The sequence below is a fragment of the Pipistrellus hanaki genome (genome assembly GCF_964339955.1).
Source record: "Pipistrellus hanaki genome assembly, chromosome: 15".
NCBI classification, from domain to species: domain Eukaryota; kingdom Metazoa; phylum Chordata; class Mammalia; order Chiroptera; family Vespertilionidae; genus Pipistrellus; species Pipistrellus hanaki.
In genome coordinates this window covers 39,406,383-39,425,703 of record NC_140517.1, presented here as the reverse complement: position 1 = coordinate 39,425,703, position 19,321 = coordinate 39,406,383, and the positions used below count along the sequence as shown (strand labels likewise).

Sequence of the window (19,321 nt, the reverse complement as noted above, 5' to 3'; positions counted from 1 at the left end):
AGCCAGCCTACTCTCCTGCTGCCTCCAGATGTCCCTCTGGATAGCCTCATTAAGACTTTAAAAAAGGACATTTCCCACTTTTATCCCTTATCTTCTCTCTTTAACCCCCGTCCCCATCATATTTATTTATTTATTTATTTATTTATTTATTTATTTATTTATTTCTATTGATTTCAGAGAGGGAGAGGAAGAGATAGAAACATCAATGATGAGAGAGAATCATTGATTGGCTGCCTCCTGCATGCCCCCCACCTGGGCATGTGCCCTGACTGGGAATTTAATCATGACCTCCTGGTTCATGGGTCGATGCTCAATCACTGAGCCACACTGGCTTGGCTCATTAAAACCTTTTTGATCTTTCTGTGTGCAAAATAGCCCTCTTTCCTCCCCTCCACCAACGCGCGCACACACACACACACACACACACACACACACACACACACTTTAGCCTCCTCCCAGTAGAGACAGCCTAACTGTCCACCTACTGCTCTGGTCAGACCTGAGTTTCATTGTAGTCCCCTTATTCTCCTGTCACCTCTGTTCTACACCTAGGTCCTATTCCCCCAACCTAAGTTAAGGCTGGCTCTGGTATCTGTGCCACCCGTACTCTCACTCCCTACCCTCTATACCCTGCCCCTGCTCAGGTCTTGTCTTCCCTGGTTCCATCGTCCTTTGCCTCCAGGCCTCCATTCTGGGCCTTTTCAGTGCCACAAGCTGATCTGGCCCTCCCCTGCTCAAAGCCCTCTCACTGCCCTCCAGTTATTTGTTCCTGTTGACCATGGCATGTCCCTCAGGCCACTCCCCAGTTTGCACCAGACCTTCTGTCGGGCAGAGGCCTTGATCACTGTCCACTGGCTCTGACAACCTTGCATGTTTCATCTGTTTAGCAAACTTGTACTGCCCTAGCTGGTTTGGCTCAGTGGATAGAGCATTGGCCTGTGGACTGAAGAGTCCCAGGTTCGATTCTGGTCAAGAGCACATGCATGGTCAAGAGCACATGCTTGTGGGCTAGATCCCCAGTAGGGGGCATGCAGGAGGCAGCTGATCAGTGATTCTCATCATTGATATTTCTGCCTATCCCTCTCCCTTCCTCTCTAAAACCAATAAAAATGTATTAAAAACCAACCAACCAACAAACCAACAAACGTGCTGATCCTTTAAGGCCAAGCTTGGATCACCTCCTCTGTGAAGCCCTCCCTGACTACTACAGGTGGAGTCCTTGATGGGGGCTGTGTCTGCATCCATCCTCCATTCTCCCTGAGACCCTTGAGTGCAGGCTGTGGATTGAAACCACCCCTGCTCCAAACCCAGGGCCTACAAGAGGATGAGATCACAGTCTTGGCTGAGGGACTGAATGACTGTCACAGCTGGGCAGAGCTGGGGCCTCCAGAATTTTTGTTTCTGGTGTCTTGTTAGCTTTGTTCCACTTCTCTCTGAGGTGTGGGTTTCCTTCTCCTGGTGGGTGCTGGGATTGGGTTGAGAAAGGGAAGTAGCTAAGAACCCAGAGTCCTCTGGCGCTCTGCCTGGATTAAGTCTGTGGGGAGGTGGATCTCTCTGCACCCAAGAATCCAGGCCCACAGGCCCCTCCTGCATAATCCAGAAGTTGGTCCCTCAGCCTTCAACTCTCCAGTCTTAGCTTTCTCATTCCCAGCTGCTGAGTCCTATGCTGCCCCCTGATGGACAACCCCGTCCCCATTTGCAAGAGGCCAAACTAATTAAGTACTTTTATTTACAAACAAAAACAAACCCACCCGCTGGTAAGGCCAGGCCCGCCCCAGCACCGGTGGCGGCGGCGGCGGTGGCGGCGGCGGCGGCGGCGGCGGCGGCGGCGGCGGCGGCGGCGGCGGCGGCGGCGGCGGCGGCGGCGGCGGCAGCAGCGGCGGAAGGCAGTGGTGGTACAGGTCCAGCTGTGACTGGTTTGGGGCGCCCCTTCCTCCAGTCCAGGGTTCACTCCTGGCCCTCCTTTACCATCCGACTGAAGGCACAGCCCACTCCCTCCCCGGCCCTCCTCCTCCTCCGGAGCGTGTACAGGATTCACTAAGAGGCCGCCAAGGCAGATGTAACAAGAGGCTTTAGTGCCGCCCTCCCCGCCCCGCCCCCCCGGTACCGCGCGGGGCCTGGCTGGTCCGGGGGCTCAGACCGGCGCTGCAGGCACGGTGGTGCCAGGCGGAGTGAGGACCAGGCGGATCCGCTCCACACACAGCGCGGCTGCCTGCCGCGTCTCCCGGCACAGCGCCGCCAGGCTCAGGAAGCCGTGCGGCAGGTCCTCCACCACGCGCAGTGTCACGGGCTTGCCCAGGCTGCGCAGCCGCCGCGCGAACATGACGGAGTCATCTAGCATGGGGTCCAGCGCACATGCCTGCGGGACAGTGGGGGTGAGGGACAGTGGGATTGAGGCACAGGGACGCGTGCATGAACTGAGCTAGGGTGTGTGTGTGTGTGTAACACGGGGGCAAGGGGGTAGACAGAGGAAGGAGACATGCGAGGTCAGAGGAGGGAGAGGTGGAGGGATGGTGGGGAGTTGCAGAATGACCTTAACTGGGCTCCCTGGCCTCTGCCGGCTTCTCCTTCCCCCAGGTCCCACTGTTCCCTTCCCTGACTCTCCAAGCTCTGTGGCTGCCTCACGGCCCCATGGTGGCTAGCAAGATTGCAAAAGAAAACTGCAGCCCTGACTCCCTTCCATTCTTCCATTGCCAGGCGTTCCTTCCTGGGAGCATGGCTGTCCCTTGGGGCCAGGCTACTGACCTTTCCCCCCTCCAGGAGCTCTCTTCCACAGGTGCACCTGCATCCCACCCACTCTCCTCACTGCTCCCTGCCTGGCACTCACCACGATGTGTACAGGCGGTAGGGTCTGCAGCATGCTCTCAGGTGCCAGCAGTGGTGACATGAAGGGGTTCTTGGCGATGGGCGACGAGTAGATGGGCATCTGAGTGGGGCCTTGGCTGGAGCGCCTCGGGCGGAAGCCCTTAGGGAAAGTGGCACAAATTCCCCGGCCTTTGTCCAAGGGCTCGGGGCTCAGCTTATCTTGGGCCTCGTCCTCTTCTGGCGTATCCTCAGGCCGGAGTAAGAAGTTGACGTCTGAGGGCTTGGAGGGACCAAGTGTCTCAGCCGACAGGGACAGCTCAGAGGTGCCTGAGGTCTCGGAGCTGCTCTTGAGATTCAGGTCATGCAGTGTCAGGTTCTTGAGGGAGTCCGTGCCCTTTGGGTCATCAGGCTGGTCTAGCGCTGCCTCCGATACACTGCGCCGCATAGACTCTGCGAGAGGAGCAGGGTCAGGGGCCGGCTGGGGCTGCGGATCAGCCTAGCTGTGTTGGCTTGGTGTGTGGCTGGCTGGCAGGGAAGGTGATAGGGAAGGCAGAGAACTCTGGAGGAGGAGTTGCATCCTAGGGCTGTGGAGACCTGGAGTGTTCCCCCAGACACCCTCCTTGGAGGTGGGGGTGGGGGTGGGAACTCAGGTGCCCAGGCTGTAACTTTAAGGAGGAGACAGAAAGAGTTGTGTGGTCCTGGAGGTGGAGTCTTGTTCTAGTGTGTGTGTGTGTGTGTGTGTGTGTGTGTGGGGTGACTGGGAAGGTTAAGAGGAAGCCACTTTACCTCTGGGAGTTTCCGTTTCCTCATTTGTACAAAGGGGATAAAAATAATCTTTACCTCATAGGAGGTGCTGAGGATTCAGTGGGATAAGATATTGAAGTCCTGCTGTTTTATTACCAAGCCTGGCACCCTGTTCCAGCAGCCTCCTGGCCCAGCATGAGGCCCAGTCATCTTTTGATGGCTGTTTGACACAGAGTATGAATGGATCAAAGTGGAATAAGGCCTGCTTTATTATAACATGGCTTTAAAGGAGGCTAAAGAGGGAGCTAAAAAGAGGCTCAGGGGCATATCAGATTCCCAGGGATCCCACACCTGTAGCCACATAGATCTACTCCCAAAATGTCCTTTATGTTCTTCAGTTTTATCCCTAGCCTGTGAGTGACCAGGCAACAACTATCAACCCAAATGATACTACAGATGTGCCCTTGGCCCATATGGTGTGCCCACCTTGGCCTGAGGTCCCTTGATTTTATCAGACCCATGATGCTATTTATCTCTAAGGCCACGGCCTATATTTTTCAGTCTTTATAAGTCCATGGAGGTAAAATGCAAGATATAAAAATAACTGCATAAGAGCTCTGTGACCCAAGGGTCACTGGAACAGAACTACTGACTAGAGTCATAGGGTCCAGCTTAGTCAGGGATGCCGGCATCCTCTAAGAGCACCTACTGTGTTCCATTAGGTATTTTGCTGGGTGTTTGGAATGAATAGATGCATGTAGTCCTTATGAGGCAGACACTTTTAATGCACTCATTTCACAAGGAGCAAAGCAAAGCTCACATCACCCAGCAAGTACCTGGTACAGTGGGGAGTTAGACTGGTGGTATGTCTGCAGGGGCCCCTAGGGGCTGTACCTGTTACCTTTATCCTATAAGAAAAACTCCAGTGCTCAATGGTCCATGTGTCTAAATTTCAAATCCCTTTTGGTTTTGTGTGTATTTATTTGCATCCATTTGACTATCCTAAAAACCAAAACTTAATGTAAAATAAAACAACTAACTGGCCGAGACCGGTTTGGCTCAATGGATAGAGCGTTGGCTTGGGGACTGGGGGGACCCGGGTTCGATTCCGGTCGGGGGCGTGTGCCTTGGTTGCGGGCATGTCCCCGGTGGGGGGTGTGCAGGAGGCAGCTCTCATCGATGTTTCTAGCTCTCTGTCTCTCTCCCTTCCTCTCTGTACAAAATCAATAAAATATATTAAAAAAAACAAAAACAAAAACAAAAAACCAACTAACTGGAATAATGTCCTGAGTATTCATATACTTTTGAATGTGCTTCCTATTACCCAGAAAATACTGTTGATTTGTGTGAGAGAGAAAATGAGTTGAGTTGGTTATGCTTTAAAATCCTTAAAATGTGAAAGGTGAGAAAACATGGATTCCTGGGTGGAAGTGACTTTGGGCTGCCCAGGTGCCCTGTACCCACCCACGGCTGGGAATCTCCTCCTCTTCCTGAGGGCCATCCAGTCTGCTGATCTCCCTGCCCTAGCCTCCCAGGTCAGTTTCTGCAGCGGGGCTATTACCCCCACGTGCCTCTGTTAAAAGTCTGGAAAGAATCTAAGAGGGTTGGCCTTCACCCGAGGTCCCTTTCTGGGAAAGGTTGTTTGGAAAGTTAAATCACATAGTTCCTGGGACTGAGATGACCTGGGGGGCCAGAAACCCTTGAATTTCCAGGCTGTGGACTGTTGTGGAAAATCAAGGCTTCCTGGTAGGGAGCAGGACAGATAGGGGGCAGAACCAGGAAGGTGATTTCTGCTTCCTTGAGGGCCTCAGGGCACAGCCTCTTTCCACCCTCAGATCTTGTGGTGTGCCAGGCTGTCCCTCCTGGGCAAGCTGGATGGGTGTGTGGGGAGGGCTTCATTTACCTGCTATGGGCACTGAGTCTCGGGGGGACTTGCGCCCACTCAGCTCCAGGAAGGAGTTGAGCCACGAGGAAGCTCCCAGACGGAGGTCCCGGAAGAGCAGGGCTGTGTCCCGCTGAACCAGCCCCATCATGCCCAGTGCCTTCCGGTCTGAGGTGGAGTCCTCCTCTGTCTCCCCACCTGCGGAGTGTATGGGGGGCAGGGTTGGTCTCTTCTCTTTCTGGACCCAGTCTCAACCCCAGAGCTTTAGGAATGTATGGCTCCGGGAACACAGGAATAGCTGATGGCTTCAGTAGGAGCCTTCGATTCCTGTCCTCAGCCCCTCCTCAGACCCAGGAGACAGGGCTCTAGCCCCTGCCCTGTAGGCCCTGGGCATCCTGCACCGCCCCCCCCCCCCCCCCGCCCCCAGGTCCCAGCGCTGGGCCTTACCAGCATAGGCACTGACACACTTGGAAAGCACGCTGAGGGGCAGCAGGGGGTCCATGAGGCTCAGAAGGCGGGAGGGAGAGGCGCTGGGCTGCAGCATTGTGGCTGGGTAGGCTGCCATGATGCCGTCTGGCACCCGCACCCCGTAGGCTGCTGCCCGAAGGGAGACAGTGAAGCAGAGGTTCCCGCCTGCACTGTCCCCTGCGAGGCATATCCGCTCGGCCGTTGAGCCTGGTTTGGAGAGGGGCTTGGTCAAGCCTGGCAGGGAGGAATACCGCTCTGGTCCAGGAGCATTGGGCTCTCAGAGCGGGTGTGTGTGTGAGTGTGAGTATGTGTGTATATGTGTGAGTGTGTGTGTGTGTGTGTGTGTGTGTGCATGCACAACCTTAAGGTCAGAGACTGGTAAACAGAGGCAGGGATTTGGACCTATTTGGAGGATAGTGACCAGAGAATCAGGCCAACTCAGGACATGGAGAGGCCTGGACAGATCAGGAGGCTGTGAGGAAGCTTGGGAGGCTGGAAGCAAAGTGGGGGTGGGAGAGGGGGAGAGGGAGGGAGGGGCATCTGAGGCCAGGAAATGGAAGCCAGGGTTCAGGCTGACAAGGGGCCATGGGCTCTGTGGCATGGGCACAGTCCCATCCTGCCCTGTGCCTCCCAAAATGTAGGAAGTGGAATATCAGAGGAGCTGGAAGAATGGGCTGGAGACATGGGAAACAGGAAAGAAAAGGTTGGAGGAGATTACCACGGGGGAGCTGGGGGGATGGAGTATCAGGGCTGGAGTGGGGAGGAGGAAGTGGTTGATGGGAAGTTGGGTGAGCAGTGGGGCAATGGGGAGAGGGCTGAGGCAGAGGTGGAGGAGTGGGCAGTGAGGGGCGGCCAGGTGGAAGGGGAGGCAGGGGGTGAAGACTAAGGCTTGAGAAATAAGGTGGCTCATTCCCCTGTGGTGTGGGCTGTGGGCTGAAGCAGGTTGGGGCAGGAGCAGCGAGGGCTGGGCTCACCGAGCAGGGCGCAGTTCTTGATGGCCCAGCAGTAGGCATAGAAGCACTCCTCCAGCGCGCGGGGGAAGGGAGCCTCTGGGGCCAGGGAGTAGTCGATGGAGAGGATGGGGACGCCCAGCTCCTGGGCCCAGGTCTTGAGGTAGGGCTCATGGGACTTGGAAGTCTGGGCCACAAAGCCACCACCGTGGAAATGCACAATCAGGTACTGAGAGCGGGGTGCCTGCTGTGGGCGTGGCCAAAGCTCCAGGGTCCGAGGACCCTCAGACTTCACCAGGCTGCTGAGCTCCTCACTGTCCTGGGGGGGGAGGGAGGAGGAGGAGGGTGAAGCTGGGGCAGCCTGCCTAGGCCTCCACCCACCAAGGGATGTACTCAGAGAGACAGGAGGGTGCTCCTTGCTCTGTACCTGTTCCTGGCTGAGGCAGGGGCCCTACCTGTCCTTCACGAAGGTCATAGGAGATGAGCCTGACGAGGACTGGTGCAGGGCCCATGTGGGCTGAGGGGGGTGGGATGGTGACTGTAAGTTTGGGGTCCGTAGTCAGTGGCATTTCAAAGGCCTCCGGTGGCAGGCTGAGCAGGCGGCTTACCCTCACGGTGACCGATGCCATGTTTGCTAGAGACTGGTGGGAGGAAACAGAAAGGGCACTGGGATGGGCAGCTTGAACCTCCAGTTTTTCCCTTATGTGCCATCCCTGGGCCTGGAGCCCTGCAGAGACCTGATGTGGCCTGGAATGAGCCTCTGGGGCTCTGTGTCCCCTTCTGGTAACAGGTTAGGTAGGGCCCTATCAGGCCCCATGCTCACCGATAGCACCTCGATCTCAGTGATATTCCAAAAGGCTTTCCAGAAGTGCACATCCAGGTTCTGAGTGATTCGCTCAAACTCAGCCCCACGCAGCTCTGGGTCGATAGCAAAGCGGCCACTGGTGAAGAGGGAGCTGGCGGTCACACCTGGGGGTCGGGAGGGTGTCAGGAGGCCCAGGCAGGTCAGGCTATAGGGGCAGGGATAGGGAGTGGGGCGGGAAGGCAGGGGTGGTACAGGCAGGGCCCGCCTGGCCAGGACTCACTGAGGCCGGATTCGTTGCGTTTGTAGTGCTCCCCAAAGGACACCAGCCCGATGGAGAGGGTCTGCAGGAATGGCCTGATGGCGGGCGTGAACTGTGGAGAGATGCTGCTGTGTCACTCACTGCCCAGGAGAGGGATTAGGGACAGGGAGGAGTGAGTGGCAGAATAGTCATTTAACAAACATTTACTGAGCTCCTACTGTGTGCAGGCACTGCTCTAGGCACATGCCATATAATGTCAACTAATGACTAATGCTTTGAAAGACAATAGGTGGAGGGGGCATAGAATGATGACTAGGGGTTAGGCTACTGAGATGGTCTCCAGGAGGGACCTGAGGAGGGACCCAAATGAAGTGAAGGAAGGCTGTTCCTTGCAGAGAGCACAGTAAGTGCAAAGGCTTTGAGGCGGGCCTTGCTCAGCGTGGATAAAGAAACCTGGGGCCATTGTGGCTGGAGCAGGTGACTGGGGGTGGGGAGGGCCAGGGTGAGAGGTCAAAGAAGCAAAGTGGGTTCACACAGGGCCTGAGAAATTTAGATTTATTCCAGATGTGGGTGGAGCCACTGGAGAATTGTGAACTGGGAATAAGATGATGTAGATTTCCTGAAAGTCAGTGAGGATAGAGATGAGGTGTGGACAGCAATGGGGATCAGTTACAGGTCAACAGGAAGACAGATGGGAGATGGTCAAAGCTAGGGCCAGAGATCTTGAGGCAGAAGGACAGCCAAAGGGGAGATACTACCTGAGAGAGAAGCCAGGCAGCTTAGGGAACACAGAGGATGGGGAGACAAGATCAGAGGGAAAAAAGCCACAGGAGGTGGGCACAGACCAGCAGGGCTCTTCTGTTCATTCAGCAAATACTGAGCGCTAGGCACTGGGCTGGAGCAGGGGCTGAGCAAGACTCAGATAAGGAAGACCTCTGCTCTCTTGGGGCTGACATTTTACAGGGGGAGGCTGTCCTGCAACAGTTGGGCCCTCAGAGTAGCTGCCAGGCTGGGCCCTCCCCCTGGCTGAGGGCCCAGTAGGCCAGAGAGCACAGGGGTGCCTAGCCACTGTGGCTGGTTGCTGGCTGAAGTGGCCCTAAGATCTCTCTCCCGTGACTTGAAGGTCATGGCCAGGACATAGGGAGGAGCTGGCTGGCCCAGCTGGGCTGATCAATATTTGTGGGTTCAGCTTAGGTGAGGGGGAGTTCCCAGGAACATTCAGGCTGGATCACTGAAGATGGACTGTCCCGCAGGGAAATAGGGAATGGGGGGTGGGATAGAGGCTGAGAAACTGCTAATCTAAGCTATCACTAAGTGGGGGGAGGCTAGGAGAGGGTCTGAAAGGGGCTATAGATACTCTTGGTGAGGTTCCCTGACGTGGCCGGGGGACTAGGGGATCTGGCACTGACCCCAGGGAGGGGCAATTGGGTCTCTGCTCTGAGCCTGCTGCCCCAAAAGTCCCCCGATTCTCTGAGTCCACAAACTACTTTTCCTATGAATTGGAAGGCCTCCTTGCTGCCTCCCTCTTAGTGCCGAGATGAGCTGTGTCTCCATGAGCATGGTTTGGGGTGAGCAGAGGGGAGAAGGCCTGCAGTGGGCAGAAGTCAAAGTCCTAGTTCAGGGAGGAGAGGGGTTGAGACCAGGTTTTCCTGTTACCAACTTAGTTCTGCTCCTTGGCCCTACCCTAAGTCTGAAAATCCTGATTCTACAGCTCCTTAGGTGAGTCCAAAAGCCTAGGCAGACCTGGGTACAGTTGAACCTCCGTAAAATGGGGCTCACACCCCTCCTCCTCCCTTTCAGGCGTCCAGTGATGCATTTACAAACAGGCCTTTGAAAACAATACTGACTATCCTCTTGGGGGGGTCTCAAATGATCTCAGGTAACATAAAAGAGTGAATGGATCTCCTGAGTATAGGGCCATGGAGAACAGTGGGGAACCTGGTGCAAAAGCTATGTAAATGAAAGGTTTCTTGCTACATGGTGGATGCAGCTGGGGGCCACATGTTTGAGTTCCTGGTGTAGCTCTCTCTGGGCCCCAGACAGCTTCCCTTTCTGTTCCCGCAGTTTCCTGAACCCATGACCCTTGTGGTTATTCTACACCAGATGCCTTCACCGCGGGTCTAGGGTAGGGCAGGGGGCTCACCTGAAAGCCCAGGCAGCGGCCGTAGAAACAGCCCTTGTGCAGGGTGACATACTCGCGCAGGAAGTCTGAGGTGAGTCCTTCGTCGCCTTCGAAGAAGAGCCCCCCTGGCCGGTTGGTGGCCAGCAGGCGCTGGGCGTAGTAGGTCAGAGCTCGGAGCTGGGTGAGGGCGGCCAGGTAGGCCTCGAGTTCAGCCAGGTTGTGGCTGGTGCGGAAGAAGATGCTGCGGCGGTTGGAGGCCACGTAGCGGGATTTGTGCAGCAGGTGCGCCATGCAGCAGCGGGCGGTGTGCACCAGGCTGCGGTACCCGTTGGCCGGCGTCTCTGCATCCAGGTCAAAGAGGTGCGCCACCCCCAGCAGGCGGCCCAGGGCTGGCTCCAGCCCCAGCGCCTGCTCCCGAACACCTGCAAAGACACTGGACAGCCGCCGCGCTGTTTCCCCAGGGCCCTGGCTGGAGAAGAAGGCCATGTTGTCCTCTGCCAGAGTCACCAGCGACTGTGTCATCGTGCGTAAGTCCATGCTGTGTATGAGCTGCAAGGCTGGGGGCAGTGGAGAGGCTCGTTAAGCAGGGGTGGATTACACCTTGCTCATCGGGGGCCTATCCCCTTCCTCCCTCAGATACACACATCAGAACCCAGCCTCCTCCTTTATGCCCAACCTAGGTACCCAGATCTTTTCCTCCTCAGGAGCCAGGAGTTCAAACCCGAGGCTTTGACCTTCCCCGGGTGTCCTTGATCTCCCCTGTTGGTTCCCTCGCTCCATTATCTCCTACATCCGAGAGCCTTCCTATCCCTATTTTCTTTCAGGGACCTAAGAGTTCATGCTTCGGTCTCCATTTACTGTCCTTGATCCAGGACTCCTTCTAGTTCTGTCTGGACTCCAGCTGGTCCCCTCTCCCAGGACCCAGGATTGTAGACCGTCCTCCTACCTCCTCAGGCCCAAGGCATCACCCACAGGCTCTTTCCCCCCACCAGTATTTGGGAGAGTTTATCTCTTAGCCCACCCATTCCCATTCACCTGGTGGTGTCCCAGGATCCTGGTCCCAATTCTCTTCCTGAACCAAGGAGTTCATCATTCTAGCCTTACTTAAAACTGGAGTCACTCTTGCCCTTTCCTGGCCCCTCAAGTCTGGCTGTGGAACCTCCCCTCCCCCCAAACTCCAGCTCCCTTCCTGTTCCTCTGTGCAATCCCAAAACTCCATCTCACTCCTCTCCCAGCTGGACACTCTGGCCTTTGGGCCTGTCCACTCCGCTTAGATTACACGGGCCAGCTCTGCTCTCTGCCTGGAATAACAGTACTCACACTCATTGCTACCACTGACCTTGAGTTCTCTCTGTGCCACATCCTGTGTTAAGAGCGTTGTGTGTGCTTTTGTTCATTTGCCCTTGTTAACTGAGACACAGACAGCCTCAGTTTACGTCTCAGCTATTAGTGTTAGCATCCCATTATACAGGAGAGGAAACGAGGCTTAGAGGTGTTAAGGAGCTGAAGGTTTCATTAAAAATGGTAGAGCCCCAGCTGGTTTGGCTCAATGGATAGAGCGTCCGCCTGCGGACTGAAGGGTCCCGGGTTCGATTACAGTCAAGAGCATATGTCCGGGTTGTGGGCTTAATTCCCAGTAGGGGGCGTGCAGGAGGCAGCCAATCAATGATTCTCCCTCATCATTGATGTTCCTCTCTGAAATCAATCAAAATATATTTAAAAAAATGGTAGATCCGCCAAAACCGGTTTGGCTCAGTGGAAGAGCTTCGGTCTGCGGACTGAAAGGTCGCAGGTTCGATTCCGGTCAAGGGCATGTACCTTGGTTGCGGGCACATCCCCCTTTGGGGGTGTGCAGGAGGCAGCTGATCAATGTTTCTCTCTCATCAATGTTTCTAGCTCTCTATCCCTCTCCCTTCCTTTCTGTAAAAAATAAATAAAATATTAAAATAAATAAATAAATAAATAAATAAATAAATAAATAAAATAAAATGTCTGCTTGGCTTAAAAAAAAAAAAAAAAAGGTAGATCCCTGGCTGGTTTTGTTTAGTGGTTTGAATGTTGGCTTGTAGAGTGAGGGTCCAGGGTTCAATTCTCAGTCAAGGGCACTCAGAGGACCATAAGAACTGCTTCACGCAGGCAGTTTGAAAATAAAGTTCCAGAGAAACAAAAGCTATTTCAGGAGGATAATGGAACTCCATTGCCTCTAAAGGGTGGGGTAGCTGATGCCTTCCTGTATAGAGCTAGCATGAGTCCTACACTTGGTGGAACAACTTATGCCCTATATCAGCTGGCTAAGGCTTCACTTCCCAAGAAGCAGGGCTGATTTTAGTTACCCTCCCAGCAATTGGTTCAATTTCATTCAGTAAGCTAATAAATAACTGAGTTTTTCTTTAGGGATCATTATTTATTGGCTTGTACTAACTGCAACCAATAAAGCAGTCTTTACCATGAAGAAAAAAAAAAAGGTAAAGCACCCTGGCCGGGTAGCTCAGCTGGTTAGAGCATTATCCCAATATGCCAAGATTGCAGGTTTGATTCCCTGGTCAAGGCACATACAAGAAGCAACCAATGAATGAATAAATAAGTGGAGCAACAAATCGAATTTCTATCTCTCCCTTCCTTTCTATCTAAAAAACAAACAAAACCCAAACAACCAAACAAAAAACAGACATACATAAAAGCGGTGAGCGGAACTAAAACACAGATCCAGATCCATGCCTCCCTCCCGGTGCTCTGGGGGCTGGGCTTCTAGCTCTGGCCCTCAGAAACTGGACTAGGCCTGGCTCCTCACACTTGAGGGTCCTCCTTGATGGGGATGCCCTCGGCTCCAGAGACTCTTCCCTCCTGCTGCCCACCCAGCACCTTGCCTCGCTCCTGGGTTGATGGCCCCCTGCTCCCAGAAGGTGTCTGCTCTCCCTTCCAGGCCCTCGGGTTTGCCAGGGGCCATTCCAGTCTCTCAGGGCCATTCTGTTGCTCAGCTGGCTGTGCACTCACCCCTCTAGGCCTCTTCAGAGCTTCTCCGAGAGCAGGACTGCTGGACTGTGGGACTGCGGCTGGTGCCAGTAACAGCCTGGGGCGATAAACCCGGGGAGGGGCCCAGCCTGCCCAGGGTGTGGCCACTGATCCACCTCCCAACCCACAGGGGACAGTGAGAACCACGTGCTGTAAACAGAGCATGGAGCCCAACTCCCTGCCCCCTTGTCAGCTCCCAGCTCCAGTTCAACTCTGCTTTAGAACCTCCAGAGTACCCAGCCCCCCTTCTCCAGACCCAGGAGTCCAGGCCCCTAGCTTTCTCCTCCCTCAGACCAGGAATCCAGGCCCCAGTCCCCTTTGGACCCAGTTGTCTTAGACCTCGTCCTGAACAAACTGTCCCCTCTCACCCAGCCGGGCTGCCCTCCCTCTCTCCAGGGTGGAATCAGGGAGCAAAGGCCCCATGATCTCAGCTCCTGCCACTCCCATCCCCCCAGGCTGGCCCTGGCAGAGCCAGCCCCAGCTGCTGGGGAAAGAGAGGGTAGCCAGCCCTGCCTGACCCTCCTGGGAGGACAAAAGCAGATTATAGGTATTTCCAAGCCTAGCTAGGGCCTGAGCCACAGGTCCTATTGTGTGACGTTCTCACACTGGCATCCTGTACCTGCCACTTAGCCACTTAGCAGCACATCCTGCTGTGCCCGTTCTGTCTGCCTCATGTGGGGAAAGCAAGGCTGAGAGACACAAGCTTCTTGCCTGGCCAGCTCTTTCTTGCCCTTCAGTCCTTAGCTTGTCATCTCCTTGAAGAAGCATTCCCTAACTGCTCATCTCTAAAGGAGCTATGCCACCCAGCACTACTTTCTGCCAACATACTTAAATTGTTCTTCCTAGAACTTTACACATTTGTAATTATACATTTGTTTGTTTACATGTGTATTATTTGTCTGTCCCCAGGGGCAGAATCAGGATTTAGAGCGGTGAAGCTTATAAGAACTATGAAGCTTACATGTGTGGAAGAGGAATATAAAAATCACAAATACAAAATTAGGTACAGGATCTTGGAGGGGAATAGGCAAATGAGAGGCCCTGAAGTCTCAGTGTCACTAGCTTGGCTGGAGGTGAATCCCCTCTCTCCCCCTTAAACACTCATCCCCATGAGGGCAGGCCCATCATGGGGCCTAGCACATAGGAGGCGCCCAGCAAATATCTGAAGAAGGAAGAAAGCCCAGTGGAAGGAAGAAGGGGATGGATGGGAGCTTGGGAGATGACCACCCCTCCCCAGGACAGACAAGATGGACAGACAGAGGCCTCTGGAGGCAACTCTAAGCTTGGTGGTTGTGTCAAGGGAACGAACACTGGCCCAAACTACTCACCAGGTGGTCCTGGATGAGCCTGCTTTTCTCATCTGAAAATTGCACTTGGCCATCCTGCCTGCCGTCTGGGCAGCCTATTCTACAGCTGTCTGTCTGGTGGTTCTCACATGGCCTCACCAAGGTATGTACTGGGTCATTTTCCTCTGTGGTGCCAAATGCTAGCATACTAATTAATTGAATATTTATGTGTTTGCTTTTTGTCTCTCTCATCAGTTTATAAGCTCCCTGATGGCAGGGACTTTGTTTTATTGCTGTATCAAACCCCTTGCACAGTGCCTGGAGCGTGGCCAGCGTGTGGTATTTATTGCCTAACAGGCTGTGGTTTCCCACTTTATAAACCCACTGTTATTTACTTCCCTCCATGTGCTAAGGGCTCTTTATTGAAGATGAGGGCAGAGGAGACCTGGACAGAACAGGGACTTGCACAAAGCAGTGGCAAACAGGCTGGATCCCAGACCTTCATGATTCTAGGGCTCTGCCCTTCGCCCTGCTCTAGGCAGCTCCCCGGGGGCTAGGCTGGGTGTAGCTGGCAGGAAGGGATGTTGAGACTGCCAGAAACTCGCCAAGAATCCCAGGCATAGGGCACTGGGGCAGGGGCAGGCCCACCAGGGCCATGGGTGAGGACTGGGACAGAGGTAGGGCTGAAGGGTCCTGTTGTCTGGGCACCAGCCCTTTGCCCTAGAGAGCCACGGGGCAGCTGAATCAGGCCTGGATTTTGGCCCCTGGGGACTGAGCAGGGCAATGGGGGAAAGAAGTGCGGGGAGGATGGAGGAAGGGCGAAGTCTGGGGCCTGGGAAGAATAAGGGTTTCTGCATGGGGTATGCCTGGGTACAAGTGAAGAAGGGGGGCCAGTGAGTGTAGCCAGTTTCCCCGAGTGTTCCCCTCAGAGCAAACAGTATTCTAAGGACTGACTGTAGTGAGCCAGGCACTGATCTATGTGCTTTTTATGAAATAACTCATTTTATCCTCCCCAGGATGCATGAGGAAGGACTGCTATCACCCCTTTTGGCAGATGAGAAACCAGACCTGGAGAGGTGGCATGCTGCCCAAGGTCACAGAACCAGCAAGGATGGTGGATCTGAGTGTTGTTCCTTCTCTCTGTCATGTCTCAGCTGTGTGCTTTCTGGGTGGTCGGGTGTGAGTGTGTCTGAGGTTCACATGCATGTATGTACATACATAGGTTAGGGTCATGGCTATTATTTGTCCTGGCCTTTGGTTATGTTGACATTTTTTCTCAATCTGTGCCTTTTTTTTTTCTTGGCGTATCTGAAGGCATGTTTTTATGCATGTGTCACAGTCCGCATGTGTTCTTCTCAGCCCGTGAGAGAGACTGTGTGGGCATGCGTATGTATGTGTATAGATATCCTATATAATAAAAGCATAATATACAAATTGACCGAATGGCAGAACCAGTCGCTATGACACACAATGACCACTAGGGAGCAGACTCTCAATGCAGGAGCTGCCCCCTGGTGGTCAGTGCACTCCCACAGGAGGAGTGGCGCTCAGCCAGAAGCCCGGCTCACGACTGATGAACACAGCGGTAGTGGTGAGAGCCTCTCCTGCCTCCACTGCAGGTGGACAGTAGGAGCCAGGGGCCCCAGATTGTGAGAGCCCCTGACTGTGAGAGGGATGTCTGACTGCCTAAGCCAGCAGGCGGACATCCCCTGAAGGGTCCCAGACTATGAGAGGGTGCAGGCCAGGCTGAGGGACCCCTCCCCCCAGCCCAGTGCACAAATCTTATGCATCAGGCCTATAGTATATAGATATTTGTGCATATCCTAGTATGTGCGTATGTATGTGTGTGTGGCGAAAGCATCACGCCCCATTTGCTCAAGCCAGAACCCAGGGAATCATCCTGGCCATTTCCTATCCCCATCTAATCCATCATGAAGTCCTGTCCACTCTGCCCCCTAGAACCCTCTGGAACCTGATCCTTCTTCCACCCTGACTGCTCCCATATCTGGATAACTGTAACTCATTACAGTCTCTGACTTTGCCCCTTCCAGTCTTTGCTCCACATAGCAGCCAGGTTCTTTCTAAAATACGTTCCCAACTCTCAAAAGCCCAACCCTTCCTCTCAGGAAAAAGTTCCACATACTGGACATGGTCTCCTAAAGTAGAGACCATCTGGGCCCCGTGCCTGCCCTGCCTTTCTTCCTCCCCTCCCTTGATGAGCTCCCTCTGTGCTGTAATGTGCTGCTTTCTTGGGTCTCAGGGTTTCTGGCCATTCTGTCCCCTCTGTCCTCCCTGCCCCCTTGCCCAAGCAGCCATCCTTGGGTCCAATGTCACCTCCTTGGGAAGCCTCTCTCTTACATTATCTCAGGAATTTCCCTCTTGTATACATCAGTTTATATCTGGCTTGTGAGATTATTTGATTAATGTCTGCATCTACAGCTCCAATGTGTCTGCCTTACCTCCAAGAGCCCAGGCCTGGCCTAAATAAGTGTTCAGTGAATGTCTGATGAACGAATTTGTGTGAATTATGGTTAGGACGCACAGCAATTTTGAGCTAACACTAATTTTAACTAATTTTGAGTGAATCATTCCCCACTCCCTGCCCTCAGGAGGCTGGGGGCAGCTATTTCTCTGCCCTCACTGACCAGATAAGAAAACCCAGGTGACCTTGCTCCCTCAGAGTCTGTGTCACCATTTGGGAAATAAGGTGCTCATAATGACACTATTGTCATCAGGTTACTGGCAAGATCAAATTGATGACTAGAACTGCACCAGCCAGCCTGGATGCCCTTGGGGCAGGGGTGGGGAATGATTCACCCAACTGAGACCTGGCACCAGGGCAGGACCTCAGGAAATGAGAGGCAAATCTCAGAGCTTGGGGGAATGAACCTTTGTGAGTAGGCGGGCCCACGGATTTGTGAGGACTGGCTCAGCCCTGTGCAGGAAGTCCTGCCCAAGAGGATTCTGACTCTCCATGACGATCCCAATGCAACACGATGATTATTGTCCCAGGGTTACACTTCACACATTCCTTTACTTATTAATTCAGTAAGTATTTAAGTGTTTATGTGCCTGGCATAGCAGGCTCTGGACATGCAAGGTAAACAAGGCAGACACAACTCCACTCTTAGGGAGCTTGCTATCTAATGGGGGGAGGGGGGAACCGCGTTCATTCAAACCTCACAACAGCCCTACAAGTCAGGCACCCTTATTATATCCAAAAAGTTGAGGCAGGGAAGGAAGGAGCCCATTGCCCAGTGTACCACAGGATATAGCCTGAAGAACCAGTGCCCACGTTTAACCATGGTCTATACTGACTGCCTCTGGGCACTCTGCCCTGCTTGTGATCCTGTTTTGCTGATAGTCAATGCCCTCGGGCAACAGTCCGACCTGTTGGAGCCTGCATGTGCCTCTGGAGCCAATTCCAGTTCTATCCTTGACAGGGATGTGCAATGAAGAGTTTGGGGTCTCTGGGGCCCAGGGACTAAGCCAGTTTCTTGTCTACACAGGAACTTTCCACAATCATTTGGATTGACAAATATTCAAAACTGAGCAAGGAATTTTGGCCAGCCCCTGCCCATCTTCGTTGGACTGTCTTTCAGTTAATAATGTGGCACCCTAGGAACCCAGGTGACAGACCTCCCTTCTCCTGAGGGAGAGTGTGGCAGTCAGAAACCAACCCAGGAACCCCTAGTCCTAGAAGGAGTGGGGATCAGGAAGTTAGGCCCCAGGGAAGGGGGGCTGCAGCAAGCAGGTGAACTGACAGGAAATGGATGGAATGAATGAAGGCTGTGAGTACACGTCTGGCATCTCCCTCTCTGGGGCACCTTTCCCACTACCTTTCTCTGACTCACTCCCAAACTTCCTCTTTGGGCAACAGCTTATAAACTTCTTCCTAACTATCTTCTCAAGAGTGCCTGAGACCTGAAAATCTCAGGCAACAGCTTATAAACTTCTTCCTTACTATCTTCTCAAGAGTGCCTGAGGACCTGAAAATCTCAGGCAACAGCTTATAAACTTCTTCCTTACTATCTTCTCAAGAGTGCCTGAGACCTGAAAATCTCAGGCGCTCCTACCACTTCCCAGGTGGGAAACACTGAGGGCAGGAGTTGCCTACGGTCACACAGCTAGTGCGGAGCCGGAGCGGGAACTCGGGGGACTCTCCTGCCAAGACAGTGGTGGAGCATCCCGTAGTCTCTGCGTTGGGGGTATATTCCGCTCCCAGCATCTCCGCACTCCCCCGCAGGGCAGCAATGGGCCAGTCCACGGACTCCCCTACTTCTCGAGGCGGTGGGTCAGTCCACTCAGTCCCTAGTTCCCCGCAGGATGTCCAAGGTTCCTTCCGGGCTGTGGCCGGCCCCCACGTGCTCACCTTTGGCCTTGACTTTTCGCCATTCCCGGCGGCTCTGCCTCTTGGATCTCTCTTTGTCATTCTTCGAGGCCGGCGCCCAAGGGGCCCCGGCGGGCCCCGCTTCCCCCGCTGACTCCATCAATTCTCCTCAGTTCCCCGCGGGGACCAATTCCAAGCCCCACGCCCCACTCCGAGGGCCAATCCCTATCACACAACCCCGCCAGGCCCCCATACCACCCAATCCCGGGCTTGCTCCGCCCTGGGTCCCGCCCCCTGCACTATCCGGGCCTCACCCCACCGCCGGGCCCCGCCCCCAGCGGCCGGGACCTAAGGACTGGCCCCGCCCCCTCGTACGCATCAAGGATCCGCGACCGACAAATATGCAGCCCTGGAGGCGGCGCAGCGCGCCCTTCTTCAGTCAGGACTAGCTAGCGGGGAGTCTCACGGTGGTCTCCCTAGCACGGGAGCCTCGATCTTATCACACGTAGGTTCTCAGCCTTGCCTTCCCACTCACCTTCCCATGTGGGGATCCCTTAGAACGCCACCCTGCCCGCCCGCTCGCGGGGACAGCGAGGCGCCGCGGAGCCTACTCTTGAGGACTGGGGGCGGGCCAGGTCCTCGGGCAACTCAAAGTCGG

The 19,321-nt window shown here is 54.4% G+C and overlaps 3 protein-coding genes across 5 annotated transcripts in view; 1 reads left to right on the top strand and 2 right to left on the bottom strand.

Annotated features, from left to right (window-relative positions):
- Positions 1–1,786, bottom strand: part of CNFN (cornifelin) — an 11,712-nt gene extending 9,926 nt beyond the window's left edge. Inside the window, exon 1 of the mRNA XM_084905308.1 lies at positions 1,752–1,786. The gene's annotated coding sequence lies outside the window, so the exon portion shown is untranslated. The remainder of the gene's footprint in view (positions 1–1,751) is intronic.
- Positions 1,713–19,321, bottom strand: LIPE (lipase E, hormone sensitive type). Of its 3 annotated transcripts, none has more exons than XM_084905272.1 (10): positions 19,199–19,321; positions 10,057–10,592; positions 7,935–8,025; positions 7,673–7,818; positions 7,305–7,490; positions 6,874–7,168; positions 5,879–6,106; positions 5,453–5,629; positions 2,828–3,255; positions 1,713–2,359 (listed from the first exon to the last, which is right to left on the bottom strand). In XM_084905272.1, exons 2-10 carry the CDS (start codon positions 10,570–10,572, stop codon positions 2,135–2,137), a joined length of 2,292 nt encoding a protein of 763 aa, XP_084761398.1. In that variant the 5' UTR covers positions 10,573–10,592; positions 19,199–19,321; the 3' UTR covers positions 1,713–2,134. The 3 variants fall into 3 exon arrangements, with proteins under 3 accessions (XP_084761398.1, XP_084761397.1, XP_084761399.1); XM_084905271.1 differs by lacking the exon at positions 19,199–19,321 and adding an exon at positions 18,706–18,895; XM_084905273.1 differs by lacking the exon at positions 19,199–19,321 and adding an exon at positions 13,030–15,775.
- On the top strand, positions 10,703–13,020 carry LOC311633797 (cytochrome c oxidase subunit 7A2, mitochondrial-like; the record flags this gene model as incomplete). Its single annotated transcript, XM_084906833.1, has 2 exons — positions 10,703–10,715; positions 12,111–13,020. The coding sequence occupies 2 exons, from the start codon at positions 10,703–10,705 to the stop codon at positions 12,356–12,358; spliced, it is 261 nt and encodes an 86-aa protein (XP_084762959.1). The 3' UTR covers positions 12,359–13,020.

Excerpts from the sequence above, each read along its gene's own strand:
- LIPE (XM_084905271.1), bottom strand. The coding sequence starts at position 18,823 with ATGGAGTCAGCGGGGGAAGCGGGGCCCGCCGGGGCCCCTTGGGCGCCG. Across the intron at positions 7,491-7,672 it reads CTGAGATCGAGGTGCTATCG|TCTCTAGCAAACATGGCATC; the intron begins GTGAGCATGGGG and ends TCCTCCCACCAG. Across the intron at positions 2,360-2,827 it reads TACCGCCTGTACACATCGTG|GCATGTGCGCTGGACCCCAT; the intron begins GTGAGTGCCAGG and ends ACTGTCCCGCAG.